The sequence below is a fragment of the Panulirus ornatus genome, chromosome 36, assembly GCF_036320965.1.
Source record: "Panulirus ornatus isolate Po-2019 chromosome 36, ASM3632096v1, whole genome shotgun sequence".
Lineage (NCBI taxonomy): Eukaryota > Metazoa > Arthropoda > Malacostraca > Decapoda > Palinuridae > Panulirus > Panulirus ornatus.
The window spans coordinates 14,460,944-14,483,778 of NC_092259.1; the positions used below are offsets into that span (position 1 = coordinate 14,460,944).

The 22,835-nt window shown below is 49.4% G+C and overlaps 2 protein-coding genes across 4 annotated transcripts in view; one reads left to right on the top strand and one right to left on the bottom strand.

Annotated features, from left to right (window-relative positions):
- The window catches only part of Parp1 (Poly-(ADP-ribose) polymerase), a 497,767-nt gene that overhangs the window by 456,110 nt on the left and 18,822 nt on the right, over window positions 1-22,835 (bottom strand). The window lies entirely within an intron of this gene.
- LOC139760393 (uncharacterized) overlaps window positions 1-22,835 on the top strand; it is a 316,071-nt gene that overhangs the window by 257,390 nt on the left and 35,846 nt on the right. For 2 of the 3 annotated variants that reach the window (XM_071683518.1, XM_071683520.1), the window contains exon 3: window positions 8,423-8,733. In XM_071683518.1, coding sequence (XP_071539619.1) covers window positions 8,433-8,733 — 301 coding nt within the window. In that variant the 5' untranslated portion in view covers window positions 8,423-8,432. Of the gene's footprint in view, window positions 1-8,422; window positions 8,734-22,835 lie in introns of those variants that run through there. The other variant, XM_071683521.1, reaches the window with a different exon arrangement.

Genomic DNA, 22,835 nt, shown 5'->3' on the forward strand with positions numbered 1-22,835 from the left:
TGAAGCTGTCGAGTGAGGCCGACCCTTACTGGCAAACATCTCGTCCTTTGTCATAACTCGTCTGTGTCTCGTCTGGTTCCGTACCACCTGACCTCTCCTCCTACCTGACCTGAACCCGTCCAGTACGACATACGACTCTTGAGTGCCTCGGTACACCCGTGCAACACGATGGTACGACCTTTAGGTACGATGACCTAACCTCTGACACAAACCTTAATGGTCAGGTCAAAGGTCAGGTCATCATACCCACACTTGCTCCATGTGTCACTAATCTGGACACCCCCCTCCCCCCCCCCCCCTCCCCGAATCTCAAGATACCATACTTCAACCTTCCCCTCACAACCCAACCCCCTTCCCACTCATATCCCCATCCCACCCTTCCCACTCATAACCCCATCATCATCAGTCTTCCTATCAGACCCCCCCCCCCCCCCCCCGAGCCTACACCTTATAACTCCTAAGTCCAAAAGATTCCTCCGTCACCTCCAGCATTATACTCCACATACTCACCACCAGTAACGTACTGCCTCCAGCAGTATATCGCTCATACTCACAGAATATCATAAATGAACACACACACACACACACACACACACAGAGTGCAGGAGGAAGGTAGGTAGAGGAGCATAACACATTGCACAGTACATATCATGTGTAGCGATGCAGCAGACTGGACGCCATGATGACACGCTCCCACGCCAACACCATCATCATCAACTCATACGACCAGGATCATCTGCACGACACACCCTCCCTCCCTTACCATGTAAGCCTCCACGACACACCCTCCCTCCCTTACCATGTAAGCCTCCACGACACACCCTCCCTCCCTTACCATGTAAGCCTCCACGACACACCCTCCCTCCCTCACCATGTAAGCCTCCACGACACACCCTCCCTCCCTCACCATGTAAGCCTCCACGACACACCCTCCCTCCCTCACCATGTAAGCCTCCACGACACACCCTCCCTCCCTCACCATGTAAGCCTCCACGACACACCCTCCCTCCCTCACCATGTAAGCCTCCACGAATTTCAAGTGATGAGAGCGAAGTGCGGACAATGAGACCTGCTTGAGGGAGTTCATCAGCGAATATTCCTGTACGCCAGCCACTCAGGCAGGGAGGGCCAGGGAGCCACACGGATCGTAATTACAGACAACTATTGTTCCTGAAGACACGCAGCCATGATACATCACGACAAATTAGGCCGTCCACAGACACGACACCAGGACACATGAGGATACTGCAGGATCCACCATGACACATGAGGATACTGCAGGACCCACCATGACACATGAGGATACTGCAGAACCCACCATGACACATGAGGATACTGCAGAACCCACCATGACACATGAGGATACTGCAGGACCCACCATGACACATGAGGATACTGCAGGATCCACCATGACACATGAGGATACTGCAGGACCCACCATGACACATGAGGATACTGCAGGACCCACCATGACACATGAGGATACTGCAGGATCCACCATGACACATGAGGATACTGCAGGACCCACCATGACACATGAGGATACTGCAGAACCATACACTGCCTTGTGTACATCTTAACGCAGCTTCTGAATGAACGATGTAATGACAGATGCCATGAAACTAACAATGTAGGAGATACAAGTCGAGTCTAGATTTATGGACAATACTACTACATCCTTTGGGCAAACATCACACTTGAGTTCAGTTATTCAAATCAAACTTCCAATTCTCTAAACTTTAGCTGTTTACAAGTTTATGATACTAGATAACTGTATATTACACCTCCAATGTATGTTAATATATCAAATATATTTTCATAAATTTCATCATCTGTTCTTTACAGTTCAGGATCAAAATTGGTAAATTACTCGTAGAACCAGACACATAACCAACGTATTATTTACAATAACTGATAATATAAATGATAAAGATGAACGAAATGTATCGTTGTTTTCACCAAGGCTTACTACCCGAAATGGTGCTTTCCTGCCTGTGTGTGTGTGTGTGTGGGGGGGGGGGGCATCAGGACTCACTAGGTCATGAGGATACGTGGCAGAAGCGACCAGGATACTCAAGGATCTGGTGGGACACGCTGAGGGAGACAGTAACAGTAACATGTAGGGTCGGGGAGGAGACGCCGCAACACACGGAAGGATGCTTTCCTCCCCATCATCATTACATTGTTCCTCCCTCTTGTGTCACTTCTCCCCAGCGGGTAGCTCACATCCCCATTCTCGCTATCGTACACACCTACCACCCTCTTGTCCCCCCACCACCCATACTCTCCCCTAGCCTCTCCCCAGCAGGCGTCACAACCCCAGCCAGAGCTCTCTTCTCCCAAGCACCTTCTACCAGGCGTCCGACCCTGTGTCCAATATCCTCCCCGGACTCTCTGCACGAGGGGTTACCGCCCCATCCTCCATATACCATCCTCCTCACTCTCCTCCCCAGCCTCGGCCTGTTAATCCTGGTAATGAAGTGAGCAGTCGCTTGCTGGCAGGCTGGGTGGGAGCACTGCACCACCCACCCAGGTCTGGCCAGGCTGGACACACACACACACCACGTGACCCTCCTCACATGAGACACGAATTTTTGAGGTTGTGTTGCGTTGTAGAGATTGTAGTATGTTGTAGAGGGTACAGTGTGTTGTAAATGGTGTAGTGAGTTGTAGAGGTTGTAGCGCAGAGGTAGTGTGTTCTAGAGGTTCTAGAGGGCATAGTGGGTTGTAGAGGGTATGGTGGGTTGTAGAGGGTATGGTGTGTTGTAGAGGGCATAGTGGGTTGTAGAGGGTATGGTGTGTTGTAGAGGGCATAGTGGGTTGTAGAAGGGTATGGTGTGTTGTAGAGGGCATAGTGGGTTGTAGAGGGTATGGTGTGTTGTAGAGGGTATAGTGGGTTGTAGAGGGTATGGTGTGTTGTAGAGGGCATAGTGGGTTGTAGAGGGTATGGTGTGTTGTAGAGGGCATAGTGGGTTGTAGAGGGTATGGTGTGTTGTAGAGGGCATAGTGGGTTGTAGAGGGTATGGTGTGTTGTAGAGGGCATAGTGGGTTGTAGAGGGCATAGTGGGTTGTAGAGGGCATAGTGGGTTGTAGAGGGTATGGTGTGTTGTAGAAGGCATAGTGGGTTGTAGAGGGTATGGTGTGTTGTAGAGGGCATAGTGGGTTGTAGAGGGCATAGTGGGTTGTAGAGGGTATAGTGGGTTGTAGAGGGTATAGTGGGTTGTAGAGGGTATAGTATGTTGTAGAGGGCGTAGTGGGTTGTAGAGGGCATAGTGGGTTGTAGAGGGCATAGTGGGTTGTAGAGGGCATAGTGGGTTGTAGAGGGTATAGTATGTTGTAGAGGGCATAGTGGGTTGTAGAGGGCATAGTGGGTTGTAGAGGGCATAGTGGGTTGTAGAGGGTATAGTATGTTGTAGAGGGCGTAGCGTGTTGTGAAGGGTATAGTGTACTACCCCAGTCTGTACTGCCCCAGTCTGTACTGCCCCAGTCTGTGCTGCCCCAGTCTGTACTGCCCCAGTCTGTACTGTCCCAGTCTGTACTGCCCCAGTCTGTGGTGCCCCAGTCTGTACTGCCCCAGTCTGTGCTGCCCCAGTCTGTACTGCCCCAGTCTGTACTGCCCCAGTCTGTGCTGCCCCAGTCTGTGGTGCCCCAGTCTGTGGTGCCCCAGTCTGTGCTGCCCCAGTCTGTGCTGCCCCAGTCTGTACTGCCCCAGTCTGTGCTGCCCCAGTCTGTGCTACCCCAGTCTGTACTGCCCCAGTCTGTACTGCCCCAGTCTGAGGTGCCCCAGTCTGTGGTGCCCCAGTCTGTGGTGCCCCAGTCTGTACTGCCCCAGTCTGTACTGCCCCAGTCTGTACTGCCCCAGTCTGTACTGCCCCAGTCTGTACTGCCCCAGTCTGTGCTGCCCCAGTCTGTACTGCCCCAGTCTGTGCTGCCCCAGTCTGTACTGCCCCAGTCTGTACTGCCCCAGTCTGTACTGCCCCAGTCTGTGGTGCCCCAGTCTGTACTGCCCCAGTCTGTACTGCCCCAGTCTGTACTGCCCCAGTCTGTGGTGCCCCAGTCTGTACTGCCCCAGTCTGTACTGCCCCAGTCTGTGGTGCCCCAGTCTGTGGTGCCCCAGTCTGTACTGCCCCAGTCTGTACTGCCCCAGTCTGTACTGCCCCAGTCTGTGCTGCCCCAGTCTGTGCTGCCCCAGTCTGTACTGCCCCAGTCTGTGCTGCCTCAGTCTGCGCTGCCCCAGTCTGTGGTGCCCCAGTCTGTGCTGCCCCAGTCTGTGGTGCCCCAGTCTGTACTGCCCCAGTCTGTACTGCCCCAGTCTGTGGTGCCCCAGTCTGTGGTGCCCCAGTCTGTATTGCCCCAGTCTGTGCTGCCCCAGTCTGTACTGCCCCAGTCTGTACTGCCCCAGTCTGGGGTGCCCCAGTCTGTGGTGCCCCAGTCTGTACTGCCCCAGTCTGTACTGCCCCAGTCTGTACTGCCCCAGTCTGTGCTGCCCCAGTCTGTACTGCCCCAGTCTGTGCTGCCCCAGTCTGTGCTGCCCCAGTCTGTGGTGCCCCAGTCTGTGGTGCCCCAGTCTGTGGTGCCCCAGTCTGTGGTGCCCCAGTCTGTGGTGCCCCAGTCTGTACTGCCCCAGTCTGTACTGCCCCAGTCTGTGGTGCCCCAGTCTGTGGTGCCCCAGTCTGTGGTGCCCCAGTCTGTACTGCCCCAGTCTGTGCTGCCCCAGTCTATGGTGCCCCAGTCTGTGGTGCCCCAGTCTGTACTGCCCCAGTCTGTGGTGCCCCAGTCTGTGGTGCCCCAGTCTGTGGTGCCCCAGTCTGTACTGCCCCAGTCTGTACTGCCCCAGTCTGTGCTGCCCCAGTCTGTACTGCCCCAGTCTGTACTGCCCCAGTCTGTGCTGCCCCAGTCTGTGCTGCCCCAGTCTGTACTGCCCCAGTCTGTGCTGCCCCAGTCTGTGGTGCCCCAGTCTGTACTGCCCCAGTCTGTACTGCCCCAGTCTGTACTGCCCCAGTCTGTGGTGCCCCAGTCTGTACTGCCCCAGTCTGTACTGCCCCAGTCTGTGCTGCCCCAGTCTGTACTGCCCCAGTCTGTGCTGCCCCAGTCTGTGGTGCCCCAGTCTGTACTGCCCCAGTCTGTACTGCCCCAGTCTGTGGTGCCCCAGTCTGTGGTGCCCCAGTCTGTGGTGCCCCAGTCTGTGGTGCCCCAGTCTGTACTGCCCCAGTCTGTGGTGCCCCAGTCTGTACTGCCCCAGTCTGTGCTGCCCCAGTCTGTGGTGCCCCAGTCTGTGCTGCCCCAGTCTGTGGTGCCCCAGTCTGTACTGCCCCAGTCTGTGCTGCCCGTTACTGGAACATACCGGTGTGGGAGCGGCCGGCCGCTGGAGCAGGAGTGGTGGTAGTGACGACACAATTGGTAGTGGTGGTAGTGTTGGTTGAGGGATGGTGGTAGTGACGACACTAGTGGTAGTAGTGGCTGTGGGATGGTGGTAGTGACGACACTAGTGGTAGTAGTGGTAGTGGTGGTTGTAGGATGGTGGTAGTGACGACATTAGTAGTGGTAGTGGTGGTTGTAGGATGGTGGTAGTGACGACATTAGTAGTGGTGGTTGTAGGATGGTGGTAGTGGTAGCAGGAGTGAGGCTGGTGAAGATCGGGACAAACTGTGACGTTGTAAACCTGGACGCTGATGCACGCCAGGCGAGGGAGGGAGGTGGAGCCTGGTGAGGCTCCAGCACCAGTGAGGCAGGTGGAGGCTGTGGACCCACCTGGCAGGCAGTGTGAGGTGTGAGGCGCTGTGGACCCACCTGGCAGGCAGTGTGAGGTGTGAGGCGCTGTGGACCCTCATAACAATATGTTGCAGAAAGTAAAAGGTTCAGTTATTTTCATTGTGTGTCATCATGGTTCAAGCTCCCCACATTCTCGATACACACCACATTTCCCTGAGTGATGCGCTCGCTCCAACTATGAAACATACAGAAGAAAGCAAGATGAGGAGATGAACCATCACCGTCACATGTTACTCATCCTCAACGTAAGAGAGCGTGACGCTGCTGTGCTGACCGTCACACTCTTACATAACATACTTCAACACGACATATTACCTCGAAGTAAGACCCTTGATCACAACGGTACGATCCTTGATCATAACGGTACGATCCTTGATCACAACGGTACGACCCTTGATCACAACGGTACGACCCTTGATCACAACGGTACGACCCTTGATCACAACGGTACGACCCTTGATCACAACGGTACGACCCTTAGGCAGACATACTACCCTGGAGCGACCCCATCCGACAGTGGAGTATGATGAGGCAACTCTATAGTTCACATGGTCGTGTTGAAGGGTCGTACCATCAGGGTAGGAAGGTGATCCAAAGTTAGGAGGAAAATAGAAAGAAATACAAAGGGAGAGACACTCCTCTTGTCTGGGTCCCAACCATGCACCCTCACAGTTTATTTACCTGACAATCTACTGGAAGACAATGGCCAGCCCAGGAGGCAGCCTCCCAGGGGAGAGGTGTGGCAACACATGAAGAATACGTCAAGAGACGCAATAAGCGTCAGCTGGTGCGCTGCCAACACTTCTCACCACTTTACCAACATTTGCACAAACCTTTAATACTGTACATCCAAGTGTGTGTCCCTCTGAAGATTGTCTCCCAGGATCTCTCTCTCTCTCTCTCTCTCTCTCTCTCTCTCTCTCTCTCTCATATATATATATATATATATATATATATATATATATATATATATATATATATATATATATATATATATATATTCCTTTGAGTCCACGGGGAAAATGAAACACGAAACCCGTGGACTCATAGGAATATCTTGATCACGTGCAAAATTGTGATCCCTTCCAATATATATATATATATATATATATATATATATATATATATATATATATATATATATATATATATATGGACAGAAGAAAATATAGTACAAATGGTAGCAGTAGATGGTAGGGAGTGGTGTACACAGTACTGGAGGGAGGAGTACGGTAACTCCAATGTGGCCACAATAAATCCTGTGTTGACGTAAGAGCCAGTGACGTCATGTGGACCTGTAACAGTAATACTTCCCATGTACACACGAGAAGGAAGCACGTACTGTACATGGGTCAGACAAGTACTGTACGTGGGACCGACAAGCACTGTACATGGGTCAGACAAGTATTGTACGTGGGACCGACAAGCACTGTACATGGGCCCGACAAGTATTGTACGTGGGACCGACAAGTACTGTACGTGTGTCCGACAAGTACTGTACGTGGGACCGACAAGCACTGTACATGGGCCCGACAAGTATTGTACGTGGGACCGACAAGTACTGTACGTGTGTCCGACAAGTACTGTACGTGGGACCGACAAGCACTGTACATGGGTCAGACAAGTATTGTACGTGGGACCGACAAGCACTGTACATGGGTCAGACAAGTATTGTACGTGGGACCGACAAGCACTGTACATGGGCCCGACAAGTATTGTACGTGGGACCGACAAGTACTGTACGTGTGTCCGACAAGTACTGTACGTGGGACCGACAAGCACTGTACATGGGTCAGACAAGTATTGTACGTGGGACCGACAAGCACTGTACATGGGCCCGACAAGTATTGTACGTGGGACCGACAAGCACTGTACATGGGCCCGACAAGTATTGTACGTGGGACCGACAAGTACTGTACGTGTGTCCGACAAGTACTGTACTTGGGACCGACAAGCACTGTACATGGGCCCGACAAGTATTGTACGTGGGACCGACAAGCACTGTACGTGTGTCCGACAAGTACTGTACGTGGGACCGACAAGCACTGTACATGGAACCGACAAGTATTGTACGTGGGACCGACAAGTATTGTACGTGGAACTGACAAGTATTGTACGTGGGACCGACAAGTATTGTACGTGGAACTGACAAGTACTGTACGTGGGACCGACAAGTATTGTACGTGGAACTGACAAGTATTGTACGTGGAACTGACAAGTACTGTACGTGGAACTGACAAGTATTGTACGTGGGACCGACAAGTATTGTACGTGGAACTGACAAGTACTGTACGTGGGACCAACAAGCACTATACGTGGGTCAATATGGCTGGAGTGATTCTGGTGACGTCATGCGTTACCACTTACTGAGCGTATCCGTGTCGCACGTTGTTTGGGGTGCGACTGGAATCGTAACTGCCACTTAACGACTTAATTAATTGACCAAGTTGAAGTTAAATGTAGTTTACTTGTTAAAGAGCAAGATGATTTACTTTACCTCATACGTACATTAGTAGCAGATGTAGTGAACATGTACTGATTATCTGACAGGATTAATCTAATTAATGCACACTGTGTGAACAGTACTAGAACCAGGCATTATATATACATGGAGATCAGTAAACTAATATCAAACTGTTTGACTTTTCAGATTGTTGCCAATGAAGATCATAACGAGGAATTCCGCTGTGAGCACCAGTCATCACCACGGTCATCACCAGCACCAACCAGTACAACAACAGCGGCACAAGCAGCAACCATCTGGCCTCCCCCAGCAGGAGCCCGTGCTGTGCCAGCTGCGCGTGTTGGTGGTGGCCGCGGTGGTGATGCAGGCCGGCGCCGTGCTGGGCTGTCGTATCTCAGAGTTCACTTGTGGTAACTTCGAGTGCGTGCCAGCCGACGCCTACTGCGACGGTCAACCCGACTGTACGGACCGAACTGATGAACCACGCGACTGCTCACGTGAGTGACCTGACCACCTTACTGAACATGTCACACTCGTACTCGACGTACATTTACTGGCTTTTCTTTGTTTATGGAATTTCTCTCAAATGTTTGTTTAATTTGAGTGGTGGGAGGGAATTTGAGTGGTGGGAGGGAATTTGAGTGGTGGGAGGGAATTCTTTGTTATTCTATCTTGGTTTGTGATGAGTTAATCCAGGATCATATAACTAGCACAAACATATCATCGCTGGTAGTTATGTAGCACAACAACTAGTGAGTTGGTCATCTTGTATGTTGATGTCATCCTCCTCACTCATGATGACATCATAATGATGACATCATACGTCAACCTGACAAACTACGACTCCGTTCCTTTGGTGGAGTCGTCCACACAGGCAGGAGAGGTGACACACACACACACACACACACACACACACCTGGACCACTGCACAAGACATACCTGGTGTGGCCTCCACTAAGGTGGTGGTGACGTGGCCACAGCTGGAGTCTGCCCGTCATTGTTGTCATGTGATCCACCTTCCTTAACAACCACCTGTGTGGGAGTGGCCAGTCATTTCTGCCAGTCTACATACATACATACATACATACATACATACAGTCAACATAAAGTTCTGTGTGTGTGTGTGTGTGTGTGTGTGTGTGTGTGTGTACATGATATCTGCCCCAGGTGCCGGGCTCAGGAAACCATCTTGGTAGGTTAATGTAGTGAAAACAACAGATCCGTGAGGAGGCAATGGCTCGCATAGCCAGGTGGCCATCATCACCTGCGACGTTCTTCATGTTAAACAGACGCTGTTCTCCTTGTTCAACAGTTCAGTTCTCCTTGTTCAACAGTTGTTCTCCTTGTTCAACAGATCAGTTCTCCTTGTTCAACAGTTCAGTTCTCCTTGTTCAACAGTTCAGTTCTCCTTGTTCAACAGTTCAGTTCTCCTTGTTCAACAGTTCAGTTCCCCTTGTTCAACAGTTCAGTTCTCCTTGTTCAACAGTTCAGTTCTCCTTGTTCAACAGTTCAGTTCCCCTTGTTCAACAGTTCAGTTCTTGTTCAACAGTTCAGTTCCCCTTGTTCAACAGTTCAGTTCTCCTTGTTCAACAGTTCAGTTCTCCTTGTTCAACAGTTCAGTTCTCCTTGTTCAACAGTTCAGTTCCCCTTGTTCAACAGTTCAGTTCCCCTTGTTCAACAGTTCAGTTCTCCTTGTTCAACAGTTCAGTTCTTGTTCTACAGTTCAGTTCCCCTTGTTCAACAGTTCAGTTCTCCTTGTTCAACAGTTCAGTTCTTGTTCAACAGTTCAGTTCTTGTTCAACAGTTCAGTTCTTGTTCAACAGTTCAGTTCTCCTTGTTCAACAGTTCAGTTCTTGTTCAACAGTTCAGTTCTTGTTCAACAGTTCAGTTCTCCTTGTTCAACAGTTCAGTTCTTGTTCAACAGTTCAGTTCCCATTGTTCAATAGTTAAAGAGTTCACGTGTACAACAACAGGTGACGTCATACATATAAACTCTACAATATCACTTTGTCATATTTCATAAGTTAGGCCAGCAGACTGCCTGCTGTACAGTGAGTTGTACAGCCAGCTACATGCAGGCTATTTGCAATGATACATCCGCTTGTAGTCCAAACAAAGTTTTTATTCTGTTTTCAAGTTACATCAGGCTGGATGTATATATAACTTACAAGTTACATCAGGCTGGATGTATATATAACTTACAAGTTACATCAGGCTGGATGTATATATAACTTACAAGTTACATCAGGCTGGATGTATATATAACTTACAAGTTACATCAGGCTGGATGTATATATAACTTACAAGTTACATCAGGCTGGATGTATATATAACTTACAAGTTACATCAGGCTGGATGTATATATAACTTACAAGTTACATCAGGCTGGATGTATATATAACTTACAAGTTACATCAGGCTGGATGTATATATAGTCCATTAATTCTGGCCTCCTAGAATACACAAAATAAAGGCCTTTAACGATATGGTAATTTATACATGAATTTTGTGCGTGATACGATGTTTTCATTGTTTAATTTGTACACAACAAACTATGACGTTTATACTGAAGACTAAGAGGTGGGGGGGGGGGGGGTCTGCTGGCCGCCCAGGTTGGATGGTGTACCACAGTGCGACCCTCCTACACATGGTGTTTACTTTACTACTGTACACTTCTGTATACTGTACACTTCTCTAAGGTTTATTTAACTACTGTATACTTCTCTGGAAGGTTTACTTCACTATAGTATACTTCTCTACATCTCTCTTGCTACGACAAAGTAAACTCAGTCTCTATTCAGTACACCAGCGTCATTACGTATCATGTCCTTTTGAATTTCACTTTGAATACCGAGGGAACAGCTAGTTAGGCGGTCAGTGACGTCACGAACATCCAGATAAACCATCCATGAGTTTAGTGAAGCAGACAGTGGGAAGCAGAAAGCAGGCACCAGGCAGGAGACAGTGGGAAGGAGAAAGCAGGCACAAGGCAGCAAACAGTGGGAAGCAGAAAGCAGGCACCAGGCAGCAGATCTGGTCCATAAATGATCATGTAGGTGAAGACCTTCATCAAATACACGAACCTTAATGACAATGTTTATGTTTACCATTTTCCTCTCTCTCTCTCTCTCTCTCTCTCTCTCTCTCTCTCTCTCTCTCTCTCTCTCTCTCTCTCTCTGTTCCTGGGTTCGGATCTTATAAACCAAAATAAGGAAATATTTACTGTTCTGAACATGTGATGGTCATCATGCATTCTGGGTATGAGGAGGATGTCAGGTTAGGTACAGCGGCCGGCACTTCACTACATAAACCTTCAATAACCATCCACAAAATATGTAATTATGCGCTTCACAAAGTAACCAACCCTCCGTTATGTAACGTATATACAACCAACCTGAAGTCATCCCACATTTCCAAGATAAACCAACACGTCACAGTAACACCTGCTGCTGGGTAATAATTACTCGTAACACAACACACAAGTTAATCATCACATCACTGAGGCTCGCTCACCATCATCACCACCAGCAAAATACTCACATCGGCTACTGATCACAATACTAAATATTATATATATATAGTGTGTGTGTGTGTGTCTGCTTATGTCTAAAAATCACAATAACTTTTATAATAGGTTAATCGTTCAGGTGGTCAACGTAACAATAACAACCAACATACCGAGGGAAGACCATCATATGTAGGTAAGACCACCATACCGAGGGAAGACCATCATATGTAGGGAAGACCACCATACCGAGGGAAGACCATCATATGTAGGGAAGACCACCATACCGAGGGAAGACCATCATATGTAGGGAAGACCACCATACCGAGGGAAGACCATCATATGTAGAGAAGACCCCAGTGTTTGTCCTGGTCTTTTTCCCGTGTCTTCCTTGATGGTCCAGTCACGTGCTCACTTGGTAATCTCTTCGTTAATCTTAGCTCCACTACGTCACTCACACAGCTGAGCACACTGCCAATCCCAGTCAGTCGCAGTCATTAGCGGACTGGGAGCCGCTCCAACGGGTTCCATTCATCTTATAGCTGTGACGTTTTGAGATTAAATCTAACATTAATCCTTGTTCAAGGATTAGCACGAGTGTTATTAGTTCAGAATTAGGACGAGTTGAGTGACTAATTACGTCATCAAGAACAGCGAGTGGAGCAGTGCACACACGTGGCCGTGCACGTGTGTGTGCACTGCTCCACCACTAGACAGGCCTCAGTGGTGGACCACTGCTGGTGTTGCTGTGTATCATGTACACTAAGTACACTCTTGTAATGACTCACGCTGCTTATCACGTGTATAACAAGTGAGTCTACTTAACAAGAGTAACTAACAAAAGTAAACATACGTGGTTCTACTTCACACCAGTGGTCCACGTAACACCAGGTCACGGGAAAGGTCATCATCACGTTAATGTAGTCTTAATGACGCCGGCACACACGGACACGTCTTCACAACGCTGATGATGACCCTCGACCCCCATGATGACCTCGACCCCCATGATGACCCTCGACCCCCATGATGACCTCGACCCCCATGATGACCCTCGACCCCCATGATGACCCTCGACCCCCATGATGACCTCGACCCCCATGATGACCCTCGACCCCCATGATGACCTCGACCCCCATGATGACCCTCGACCCCCATGATGACCTCGACCCCCATGATGACCCTCGACCCCCATGATGACCTCGACCCCCATGATGACCCTCGACCCCATGATGACCTCGACCCCCATGATGACCCTCGACCCCCATGATGACCCTCGACCCCATGATGACCCTCGACCCTCATGATGACCCTCGACCCCCATGATGACCTCGACCCTCATGATGACCCTCGACCCCCATGATGACCTCGACCCCCATGATGACCTCGACCCCCATGATGACCCTCGACCCCCATGATGACCCTCGACCCTCATGATGACCCTCGACCCCCATGATGACCCTCGACCCCCATGATGACCCTCGACCCCCATGATGACCCTCGACCCTCATGATGACCCTCGACCCCCATGATGACCCTCGACCCTCATGATGACCCTCGACCCCCCATGATGACCCTCGACCCCCATGATGACCTCGACCCCCATGATGACCCTCGACCCCCATGGTGACCCTCGACCCCCATGATGACCTCGACCCCCATGATGACCCTCGACCCTCATGATGACCCTCGACCCCATGATGACCCTCGACCCTCATGATGACCCTCGACCCCCATGATGACCTCGACCCCATGATGACCCTCGACCCTCATGATGACCCTCGACCCCCATGATGACCTCGACCCTCATGATGACCCTCGACCCCCATGATGACCTCGACCCCATGATGACCTCGACCCCCGCCCTCGACCCCCATGATGACCTCGACCCCCATGATGACCTCGACCCCCATGATGACCTCGACCCCCATGATGACCCTCGACCCCCATGATGACCCTCGACCCCTCATGATGACCCTCGACCCCCATGATGACCCTCGACCCCCATGATGACCTCGACCCCCATGATGACCCTCGACCCCATGATGACCTCGACCCCCATGATGACCCTCGACCCCCATGATGACCCTCGACCCCATGATGACCCTCGACCCTCATGATGACCCTCGACCCCCATGATGACCTCGACCCCCATGATGACCCTCGACCCCCATGATGACCTCGACCCCCATGATGACCTCGACCCCCATGATGACCCTCGACCCCCATGATGACCTCGACCCCCATGATGACCCTCGACCCCCATGATGACCCTCGACCCCCATGATGACCTCGACCCCCATGATGACCCTCGACCCCCATGATGACCCTCGACCCTCATGATGACCCTCGACCCCCATGATGACCTCGACCCCCATGATGACCTCGACCCCCATGATGACCCTCGACCCCCATGATGACCTCGACCCCCATGATGACCCTCGACCCCCATGATGACCCTCGACCCCATGATGACCCTCGACCCTCATGATGACCCTCGGACCCCCATGATGACCCTCGACCCTCATGATGACCCTCGACCCCCATGATGACCCTCGACCCCCATGATGACCCTCGACCCCATGATGACCCTCGCCCCCATGATGACCCTCGACCCCCATGATGACCCTCGACCCCCATGATGACCTCGACCCTCATGATGACCCTCGACCCCCATGATGACCCTCGACCCCATGATGACCCTCGACCCCCATGATGACCCTCGACCCCATGATGACCTCGACCCATGATGACCCTCGACCCCCATGATGACCCTCGACCCCATGATGACCTCGACCCCCATGATGACCCTCGACCCCATGATGACCTCGACCCCCATGATGACCCTCGACCCCCATGATGACCCTCGACCCCATGATGACCCTCGACCCTCATGATGACCCTCGACCCCCATGATGACCCTCGACCCCCATGATGACCCTCGACCCCCATGATGACCCTCGACCCCCATGATGACCTCGACCCCCATGATGACCCTCGACCCCCATGATGACCTCGACCCCCATGATGACCCTCGACCCCCATGATGACCCTCGACCCCCATGATGACCTCGACCCCCATGATGACCCTCGACCCCCATGATGACCCTCGACCCTCATGATGACCCTCGACCCCCATGATGACCCTCGACCCCCATGATGACCTCGACCCCCATGATGACCCTCGACCCCATGATGACCTCGACCCCCATGATGACCCTCGACCCCCATGATGACCCTCGACCCCATGATGACCCTCGACCCTCATGATGACCCTCGACCCCCATGATGACCTCGACCCTCATGATGACCCTCGACCCCCATGATGACCTCGACCCCCATGATGACCTCGACCCCCATGATGACCCTCGACCCCCATGATGACCTCGACCCCCATGATGACCCTCGACCCCCATGATGACCCTCGACCCTCATGATGACCCTCGACCCCCATGATGACCCTCGACCCTCATGATGACCCTCGACCCCCATGATGACCCTCGACCCTCATGATGACCCTCGACCCCCATGATGACCCTCGACCCTCATGATGACCCTCGACCCCCATGATGACCCTCGACCCCCATGATGACCTCGACCCCCATGATGACCCTCGACCCCCATGATGACCTCGACCCCCATGATGACCCTCGACCCTCATGATGACCCTCGACCCCCATGATGACCCTCGACCCTCATGATGACCCTCGACCCCCATGATGACCTCGACCCTCATGATGACCCTCGACCCCCATGATGACCCTCGACCCCCATGATGACCTCGACCCCCATGATGACCCTCGACCCCATGATGACCTCGACCCCCATGATGACCCTCGACCCCCATGATGACCCTCGACCCCATGATGACCCTCGACCCTCATGATGACCCTCGACCCCCATGATGACCTCGACCCTCATGATGACCCTCGACCCCCATGATGACCTCGACCCCCATGATGACCTCGACCCCCATGATGACCCTCGACCCCCATGATGACCTCGACCCCCATGATGACCCTCGACCCCCATGATGACCCTCGACCCCCATGGTGACCCTTTCTACACTAATCTGTAGTTCTGATGGACAAGGAAACTGAGTCGTAACATCTGCATCAATTCTATTTTTTTCTTGTTCTTAAACTAAACTATACATGACCCATGTGCTGGTCATCACGTGTAACACAGGAACATCATGTATGGACTTTGTGTCTAACTTCAGAACCTGAGTTATTATTACTTTCAAAGGTGAGGCGTGTGTGTGTGTGTGTGTGTGTGTGTGTGTGTGTGTGTGTGTGTGTGTGTGTGTGTGTGTGTGTGTGTGGGACACAGACCTGAGCGAGGCTGCCCGGCACACTGATGACCTCCTGGTCCTGCACCACCCACCTACCCATCTAACTACCCACCTACCTACAACCCCACCTAATACCTACCTACCTACAACCCCACCTAATACCTACCTACCTACAACCCCACCTAATACCTACCTACCTACAACCCCACCTAATACCTACCTACCTACAACCCCACCTAATACCTACCTACCTACAACCCCACCTAATACCTACCTACATACAGACCAGCAACCTTCCTGTACCTACCAGATGATCTCAAATCATGTAGGGATTTGCAGAGAGAGAGAGAGAGAGAGAGAGAGAGAGAGAGAGAGAGAGAGAGAGAGAGAGAGAGAGAGTACACACGCATAAGCCAGTATATCATCAGAGGGAATGAAGGTATTCTCAACATGTATACAGACAGGATCAAGGAAAGCAAAGACAGAAATACAAGTGTGGTTCCCTGCAACAGTGGTGTGTAGCTGTGAGCCACGTCTGTCTGCAACATCCTCTGCTTGTCTGCCTCGGTGTAGGACCTCTCCCTGGGAGACCTAAAGCCAAATCCTTATTCCACGACATATTTCTGGAGCAGTGAAGCAGTGAAGGCCTTCAACAGTGATGTGAGGTTCGTTCCCTTGTCACTGTCACCCTGGCTTATGGTGAAGTCTTTTGTTGTAGAAAAGTTGAAAATACGGCCACAGTTTTGCTGGGAAAACATACATTACAAAAATACCTTCATGAAATATACATAATGACAATCTTTCCTCAACATGTTTACAAACAGCTTTTTGTTTAGCAAGTCCTTCTGGATGACAATTAGTTCAAGTCTGTCTTTCTAATAAAGTGCCTTTATTGATTTTAATCATATACCATAGTATGGTCAGCCTTACTGAGAACTAGCTGGAGCCAGCCAGGTCCAGTCACCACCACTCTACCAGCCAGGTCCAGTCACCACCACTCTACCAGCCAGGTCCAGTCACCACCACTACCAGCCAGGTCCAGTCACCACCACTACCAGCCAGGTCCAGTCACCACCACGACCAGCCAGGTCCAGTCACCACCACTCTACCAGCCAGGTCCAGTCACCACCACGACCAGCCAGGTCCAGTCACTACAACACTAACATCACAAATCACAACCTTAGATTCCCTGACAAAGTGTACTCGTTTTTGAAATTCCCTGACCATTTATAATCTTTCTGACCTACATTATAGAAGACAAGTCGTTATAACTCAGACTTTTTTGGCGATTTATGGTATTAAGGCAACAAGGATATACGTAAAATTACTCAAAGCCATATATATATATATATATATATATATATATATATATATATATATATATATATATATATATTGGAAAGGATCACAATTTTGCATGTGATCAAGATGTATATCAACTGACTGTTATATTTCTCTCTTGTGTATCCCCTGATGATGTGATTATTACACGAAAGTGCACTTGGGGACGTTATCGTGTTTCATATTCCCCGTGGACTCATAGGAATATATATATAAACTACAAGAAAATGAATCACGACAGAGGTTTTATACGCGCTAATAAGATGGCTTTGATCAGGGCTTCAGTTGCCCGCGCCATCTTAACGAAATAAACAAAAATAAATAAATAAATAAATAAATAAATAAACAAATAAATAAATAACCAAATGAATATACTTAAGGGGAAGTAAGGAACGTAACGTGCAGCAGTACCTTACCTACGGCTATAACCTGACCTGACCTAACCTAACCTACGGCTATAACCTAACCTAACCTAACCTAACCTAAAGCCATAAGAGTCGTACATGATGTATACATTTTTTCTCCTGTGGCGGGCGCTGCAGTATGATAAATATGCGTCACGCTCTATCAAGTTTAAAGTGGAATCCGTCATTCATTCCAGGCCATGCAAGTGTGTAGAATATATTCTAATTCCCAAATGTAAATACCGCTGCAAAATTGGTTCATAAATTATGGATGAATCTTTTTCCCAGCTGCCATCGTCCGGGTGAAAAATGTGTCGGGCGAGTTATGTGGGCGATTACTGGTTCAAGTTGGGTGTGTGAACGTTGTGGAGGAAGGCAGACTCTGCCCCGGGTCATGTGCACATGAGGTACACACTTGTCACATTTCTTCCTCAACGTTACCAGTCACCTGCGTTACCGGCTGAGGTCACAGCTTCGTAACACAAGAGCAAGTGTTCCTTGGAAGCAACACAACCAAGCCATCGGTGAAGCACATACACATCTATACATTGAAGGTGAAGCACATACACATCTATACATTGAAGGTGAAGCACATACACATCTATACATTGAAGGTGAAGCACATACACATCTATACATTGAAGGTGAAGCACATACACACCTATACAGTGAAGGTGAAGCACATACACACCTATACATTGAAGGTGAAGCACATACACATCTATACATTGAAGGTGAAGCACATACACATATATACATTGAAGGTGAAGCACATACACATCTATACATTGAAGGTGAAGCACATACACATCTATACATTGAAGGAGGTGAAATAATAAACAGAAGAGGTAATGGTCTAGGACGAGGTTATGTGCAGCAGCAGGAGCAGCAGGAGGAGGAGAGTAACCCTAGTGTACCTTGTGTACACATGGAGGCAAGACAGTACACAGGGAAACATGACAATACGGCAGGCAGAGGTAGTACTTCATGATGTATGCACGTCATGACAAGCATGTCAGCTGTCTGTCATGCACTGGTAAGAATGATGACGTCATGACATACGTAACATGATGATGATGATGATGACGATGATGATGTGATGACATGCGAACATGATGACGATGATGATGTGATGACATGCGTAACATGATGATGATGATGACGTGATGACAAACGTAACATGATGATGATGATGATGACGTGATGACATACGTAACATGATGACGTCATGACATACGTAAGTACCATCGGGAAGGTAATACGTGTAGGTAGGAGGGATGAATTACCTTGGTAACAGATGATTCTGTCTCCCCGGACGGTTACCCTCACACTCTCAGCATCTCTCTGTCTCTACGTGTCTGTCTCTACGTGTCTGTCTCTACGTGTCTGTCTCTACGTGTCTGTCTCTACTGTTAGACAGACAAACAGACAGCCAGCCATACACTTACTGAAATTCTTAGTAAAAAGAATTTCGTTAAATTTCCCAGACAATACAACCTTCCGAGCAGTGTACAACTCCAGGACTATACAGCGTCATACGACCATTTCCCACAACTATACAACATTTCAAGATTATAGAACGTTCCAGAAATATACATCATTCATGGAACATACAATGACGTTCCAGAACTATACAACATTCCAGACGTGTACAAGACAATTTTCTTAATGGAATTTTTACCAGCAAGAGAACAATGATATAAACACAAGAACAACATGTTACTCTACGCTACAAGTTACATCTGATGTTCATCAAAACCTAAAGAAGAAAAATGTAATTATAAACATTATGACACAGGCCATAACTACCCTGATGACAATAACAAATGCTCAAAAATTGTATAATACAACTGTTGTGAAATTATACGACAAAGTTATTGTCATATTTCAACCACATGAAGAAAATCGTGACACGTAAGTATTATTCTTTAAATATAAATTATTTCAAACCTATCCAGCTTGGTTAGGTTAGGTTAGGTTAGAAATGACAACCATTGCTGAGGAATGGCAGACCAGCCAGGCAATAGTACTGAACACATTGTTACGACCTTTATGAACGACTGAGAGACCCTGTAGAACAGGCAGGGACGACCCCTGGATATGATGGTTTGGCCTGTGACCTGATCGGACCATGGTAACCGGGCCTCTGGTCTGACCATCAAGAATGGCAACGGTAGTGGTAGTCCTTCCAGGGGGCAGAGGCACAATGGGGGTCCTGTTTGTGTGGCATACTCTTGCCTAATGTAGAGGAGGGAGTGGTATGAGGCAGGTCTGGAGGAGGAAGTTACAGTAGTGTGGTATGAGGCAGGTCTGGAGGAGGAAGTTACAGTAGTGTGGTATGAGGCAGGTCTGGAGGAGGAAGTTACAGTAGTGGAGGGTGTGGTATGAGGCAGGTCTGGAGGAGGAAGTTACAGTAGTGGAGGGTGTGGTATGAGGCAGGTCTGGAGGAGGAAGTTACAGTAGTGGAGGGTGTGGTATGAGGCAGGTCTGGAGGAGGAAGTTACAGTGGTGGAGGGTGTGGTATGAGGCAGGTCTGGAGGACACGCTATCCTAGGGTAACAGTGGGAGGGGCTCCAACGCTGTGTAAAAGAAACACTGGCATGAGAGAATGGTAACGCTGTGAGGATAGGCATTAGGCATGTGTGAGCGTTGGTGGGAGACAGTCAACAGTGGTGCTAGCTCTGGAGAGAGAGAGAGAGAGGGAGAGGGAGGGAGAGAGGGAGGAGAGTCTGGCGTAGCGCCAGTACCCAGGAAAAATTCCTGACGTGGCGCCATGGCCATGTTGTTGCTGGAGAACACGGATGGAAATGATTCCTACAAACCTTTTAGTATTCTCTCTCTCTCTCTCTCTCTCTCTCTCTCTCTCTCTCTCTCTCTCTCTCTCTCTCTCTCTCATCATCTCTTCCAATATTCTTCATCTCTTTCCATCCTTCCTTTCCATTCCATTCCCTACCCTTCCACCTCCTCTCTTCCGTTCCATCCAGTCACACCCTTCGACTCTATTTCACTCTTCCCATCCCGTGCCTCACCCTTCCCATCACCCTTTCCTTTCCGTTCCATGCCATGCCCTGTCTTCCGGTGGGAGGGAGGAGGGAGAGCGAGCGCCCTCCCTGGCAGAGGTGAGACAAAGCCTCCCTGGCCTGGTGGCAGATGGGCAATTTGTCACCAGCACAACAAATGAGGAGGTTGGAGCGCTAATGTTACGGGGCAAGACGATGCCTTCCTCACCTCACTACTACTCCTCACACCTGCAACCTCACCAGCGTCTGTACCTCCTCACACATGCTCCTGTGTCTCACACCTGCAGCCCTACCAATAATGGTACTCCCTTTTAGATTGTGTATGTGTGTACAAGTGTACACGTATCCCTGAGTCTATATGTGTGTACACGTGTCCCTGTGTCTGTATGTGTGAATGAGTTTGTATCAGTGTGTGTATGTGAGAGATGATGTGTGCATGTAATTAAATACATCTCATACTGGGACAGTTGTACACTCCTCAGGTCCCAGCAATCACTAACTCCTTCCTGTCATCGTAAGTCTTGCTGTTAATGTTCTCCAAACTCTCTGCCACTTCACCTGGAGTGTTCCACTCCACTCCTCCACCACTTCACCTGGAGTGTTCCATCAACACTTCACCTGGCGTGTTCCACTCCACTCCACCACCACTTCACCTGGAGTGCTCCACCAACACTTCACCTGGAGTGTTCCGCTAACACTTCACCTGGAGTATTCCACTCCACTCCTCCACCACTTCAACTGGAGTGTTCCACTCCACTCCACCACTTCACCTGGAGTGTTCCACTCCACCACTTCATCTGGAAAGTTCGACACCACTCCACCACTTTCTTTGGTTAGGTTAACAATTCTTGTGTGTTCTGAGTGTTTCCTTGCCACATCATCTTGGCAACATAAGAAGAGATAATGCACGGAGGTAAACCCCATGTGTCATCATCACTCCCACACACAACACGGAAAAATCGATGCTCATTTGTTCTTTACGACTTGTCAACATATCCAATCTCTCGCTAATTACCTGATAAACGTATAATTATCGGTTTATTTATCCCTTCTAATAACCTATTATCAGCGAGAGACTCTCTCTAGAAAACAGTATTTTTCATTAAAAGGTTTTACCGATGCATGACGGAAGTGGATGTGCTCGTGTGGAGAGAGAGAGCCAGACACCAGCTTCACTTACCATCATGGGTTTGTTATGTTCGTTAACTTCACACAACACTATCTTCCACAACACCTTCCTGTGACACACACACACGCACACACACACATATTTTATGGAGAGAGAGAGAGAGAGAGAGAGAGAGAGAGAGAGAGAGAGAGAGAGAGAGAGAGAGAGAGAGAGAGAGAGAGAGAGAGAGAGAGAGAATCAGATCTTCAGTGTTTCTGGGTAAGGTATAAGTATAATATACATCATCATCATTATCGTCATCATCAAGCTAAGTGGAGAAACTCTAGTAAACCTTCAAAAGTTACACAAAACAATGATGAAAACCTCGAGTTACATGAGACATAAAGTAAATATATAATGAAGGGTGAGTGAGGCCAGAACACACCAGTACAGCCTCGCTCCCCTTCTCTCCTCAACACTTACATTCTCCACTCTTGGTGCCGACATGATCCTTATCATTACCTTCGATTCCTCAGACGGTACGATAATGATGGAATAATCTTTGCATCATACAGGTTTGTGTTGGAGTTTTACAATGTGTATATTGATCCAACATTAATCTATATAACATATTCGTCAATAAGGTCACCCAACTTACATGTCATCTCTTCTCCTCACACAGGAGAGGCAGGTATTCACTCTCTTGGACACTGACTGACTGACTCTCTACTTTGTGACGTGAATTTCATCTTCATGTTAAAGCGACAGTAGTTTTCTGGGCAAAAAATACCATCTCGTCTTTTTCCAAGTTCATTCCTGGAGAGTTACAGTCGACTACAGTTTACTAGTACAAGCAGAAGACCTGTAATGTTGGCAAGATGAAGCCATACATCAGGAGTCGCTTACATGAACACTTCTGGCCATCAGTAC